General features: G+C 38.1%; 1 protein-coding gene across 1 annotated transcript; it reads right to left on the bottom strand.

Annotated features, from left to right (window-relative positions):
* Window positions 1-551: 551 nt before the first annotated feature.
* Window positions 552-3,474, bottom strand: LOC121963977 (F-box-like/WD repeat-containing protein TBL1XR1; the record flags this gene model as incomplete). The annotated part of the gene is made up of 6 exons (XM_042514211.1): window positions 552-626; window positions 996-1,117; window positions 1,203-1,263; window positions 2,181-2,278; window positions 2,652-2,715; window positions 3,333-3,474. Coding segments are annotated over 6 exons (562 nt in total), but the record flags the coding sequence as incomplete, so codon positions are not given.
* Between the last annotated feature and the right edge of the window lie 168 nt (window positions 3,475-3,642).

The following is a 3,642-nucleotide window of genomic DNA, read 5'->3' as shown; positions in this document are numbered from 1 at the left end:
GTAATAGATTTTAAGTGTGTGACATTAAATGTACAGTCAGGTGTTTTATCATGTTTTATACCCTTCCATATCCGAAGCATGCCTGGTCAAACTGACAATTTCAGCAGAGGTAGAGGAAGAACTATGGACATCAGACTCCTGGCTTGTTCAAACATTATTCAAATGTATTTGCTGTTACTGATGCAGTAACTTATGTACTGTAAAATTATATCAGTTGGGTTAGTTGGGTTAGGTTTGTGAATGTGAACAAACTACAGTAATAAGCAAGATGTGTTACCCAACATGAGTAATCATGTTAAAATAATTGTTAGATAATCCTGATTTCAATATCCATTAAAAAAACGTCATTATTATTTTATTATTTATAATAATTTTTGCCATAATCGAGCAGCCCTAGTCAATATACAGTTTGCCCGCAGTCTGTCATCACTTTCTCAGAATCCCCAGTCATCACGAACACATCATTACTTTAATTAAGGTTTAGAGGCAAAGTTATCAGTGATAATAACACAAGATGTCCAATATTTCTTCAGATTTAGGTCTCAGCTCACCTTCAGCGTCATGTCATCTGAGCAGGAGGCTAGCAGGTTCCCTGTGGGATCCCACTTGATTGCATTTACTTCATTCTGAAAGGAGAGAAGAAAGGGATGAAAGGGTGGAAGCTCACGAACACAGAGACCCAGCTGAAGATTTACAGTATATACAGTATGGTGTGTGTTTGTGCCATTCGGAGGAAACCATTTAAAATGAAGGTGTTATGAAATTCAAAACCTTCAAAACCGATTTATGTTACAAAAGTCCAACCAAATGCTTACAAGCCACTTCTGCCCAAATATTAATGAACAGTGACAGTAACACTTTCCCAGTCTCCTTTGAGTGCTTTGGAAAGATACACGTCAGTAATGAGGATATGGATGTATTGTCATATACTGGTGGGCGGGCGCACGCATGCGCACACACTCACACACACACCCACGCTCTCTCAAAGCACTTACTGTGTGTCCCTGGAATGTTTTGATGGGTCTGTCCTGTCCCAGTTTACAGACGTGAATGCACATGTCTGTACTACAGGAGGCAAACGTGTTGTTGCTCTGCCAGTCCACATCTAGTGCTGGAGCTGCAGGAGACAGAGAGATGAATGTTAGCAAAATCAAACGGCAGAGCTGGAAAATTCTAAGAGACAAGAAGAGACGCTGTCATACCTGAGTGGAAGGGAAACTGTTGTTTAGCTTCTCCTGTATGGGCATCCCATATGATTGTTGTCTGGCAGGACAGAAACACATACAGTTAGGGCTCTCAAATGACTATACAGAACATTTGTGTGGCTGACTTTTTAAAACCTTATATGAGCAATAGGGCTACGTGATATGGCCTATAAATAATATCATGATATTTTAGGCTTTCTCATGATACATCATATATATCCTGATATATTAAAATCTCCTTTAAATTACTGTATACTACTAACAAACTAAAGAACAAAATAAACAATGGTTACAATAAAGTTTGTAAAGTACTGTTATAATAAAAGCACAAAATTGCTATTAAAAGTGTGGTAAATAAAGCATTGTTACACTAAAGGGAAAGTATTGTTACACTGAGGGTAAGTAAAGTTATGTTATACTAACAGTAAAAGAAAGTAGTTAAACTTAATAAAGCACAGCTATACTAAATTTAAATAAAGTACTGTTTTAATGAATGTAAATTAAGTACTGTTCAATGAAGTCAAAGTACTGTTCTGAGAAAGGGAAATACAGCATTATTGTAATACATATAAGCACGTACTGATATAAAAGAGGTTAATAAAACACTTTTATAATAAAGATGAATGAACTACAGCTACATTAATGTTAAATAAAACACTGTTATAATGAGGGTAAACAAAGCACTGTTATAATTAGGGTAAATAAAGTGCTATTATAATTAAGGTAAATGAGGTGCTGTTATAATAAACAGATCTCCAGTCTATATATTAATTATATTTGCCAGTTGCACTGGCGCTACATGGTCAATAAATGCGACTTAACAGTTTGGTTCTGGAGCCCTACAGATACCAAAAGAATTGAAGTGCCAATGCGAGCCTCAGGCCAGTGTCTTTAAATGATGTGACAGTTCATACATAGAGCATAATCATTCTACATGTGACCTTGAGCTGATTCAGATAGCAGATGCAGGTTTACCTTATCTACTCCTGCGCTGAGGATAAAGTTGCCTTTTTTATTCCACTTCAGGGCAAAGATGGGACCTTTGTGTTGGCCAAGTGTACTGGCCAGGTTCCCTATGGAGCAAAACACACAGAAAAGAAAGAAAACTGTAAGCATCAAATTTGTCAATGACAACAAGCAATTTAAGGGTTGAAATAACACAAAATGGGTCAACACCTGAATAGTAATATGCAAAGCTGCCTCTAGGTGGCAGCATTGTTCAAGGATTGTTCAATTAAGCCATGTGGTAAACAGACTGTAGTAGAATAAGCAAAAACACATTACCCACGCTCAGTCATTATGTTTCCACATTCTCTAATATTACTAATATTACAACAATTGCATATCAATACAATTTTATATTATGTTACTCCTGATATTGAATTCTGCCCTATATCTATGACGAAATAATGCATGCTCATGTTTAATGGATTAAAGTCATCTCACCGTCCTTCGTCCATATTCTGGCAAAACCGTCATAGGAGCCTGTTGCTAAAAGCGTGCCCTCGCTCTGTCAGAGAGAGAGAGAGAAGTGTGAGAGTGGCTTCGAGAGAGTGAGAGTGTGTGTGTTGGACAGATGAGCCAGGCCAGGCCAGTTTAGACACGCTCACAAACCAGCGGTGTCTTTTGCAGTTTCAGAATTATCCTGACAGAGTGCAGACTCAATGAACATTTTAGTGATTCAGCTGGGTTCAGGAGAGAGCTCTGTGTTTTCCATCAGCATGGACGCTTTCCAGGAAATGTTTTGCCTCTGCCCTTGGCTCTGGTTTACAATCCACTGGCTGAACTAAAGGAAAATTCCACTCTGATGATCTTCCACCATTGGACTTCATCAACAGTTATGTTCACAGCGCTCTGGAAGTTCCTCAGTGATGAGCCATTTGTTGCAATTTGCCTTTCTCTTGTAAGCAGGACTGTACATGCAGGATATTACAGATAAAGCATGTTTGGGTTTTTTTGCTTTATATCCATGTCTGGATTCATATTATCAAAAATAATTAGCAGCAATCAAAGTATTTTTATGTAAACTGGAAACCATCATAAAAAAAAAAGAAGAAGAAATAAATGACAATACGGTTGCCGTGAAGCATGACAACATGTTACATATGTACATGTTAGAATGCTTACATTCCAGTCTAGCGAGGTGACGTCTTTGTTGCTGGGGACATCCTGCCCTCCCTCTCGTATGCAGTGTCTCAGGACCAGCTGTGTGGAGCTGCTCGTACTGTTTTCACTCAGGTTCCAGATACGAGCTGTCGAATCACCAGACCTGACACAGATGGACACATTGCAACATTAACCACATTTTCCTAGAAAGCTGGTTCCTTTTGGCTCCACATTGTTTCTCGGCAAATGCTAATGACTTTTTTCTTTTTTAATCAAAAACATCTTAAATTGTAGCAGTGAGGTAGTCTTTGAGGTATTTATATGAACTGAA

This window comes from Plectropomus leopardus, unplaced genomic scaffold (assembly GCF_008729295.1).
Source record: "Plectropomus leopardus isolate mb unplaced genomic scaffold, YSFRI_Pleo_2.0 unplaced_scaffold13500, whole genome shotgun sequence".
Lineage (NCBI taxonomy): Eukaryota > Metazoa > Chordata > Actinopteri > Perciformes > Serranidae > Plectropomus > Plectropomus leopardus.
The sequence above is the reverse complement of the archived record's forward strand: the minus strand, read 5'-3'. Positions and strand labels throughout refer to the sequence as shown.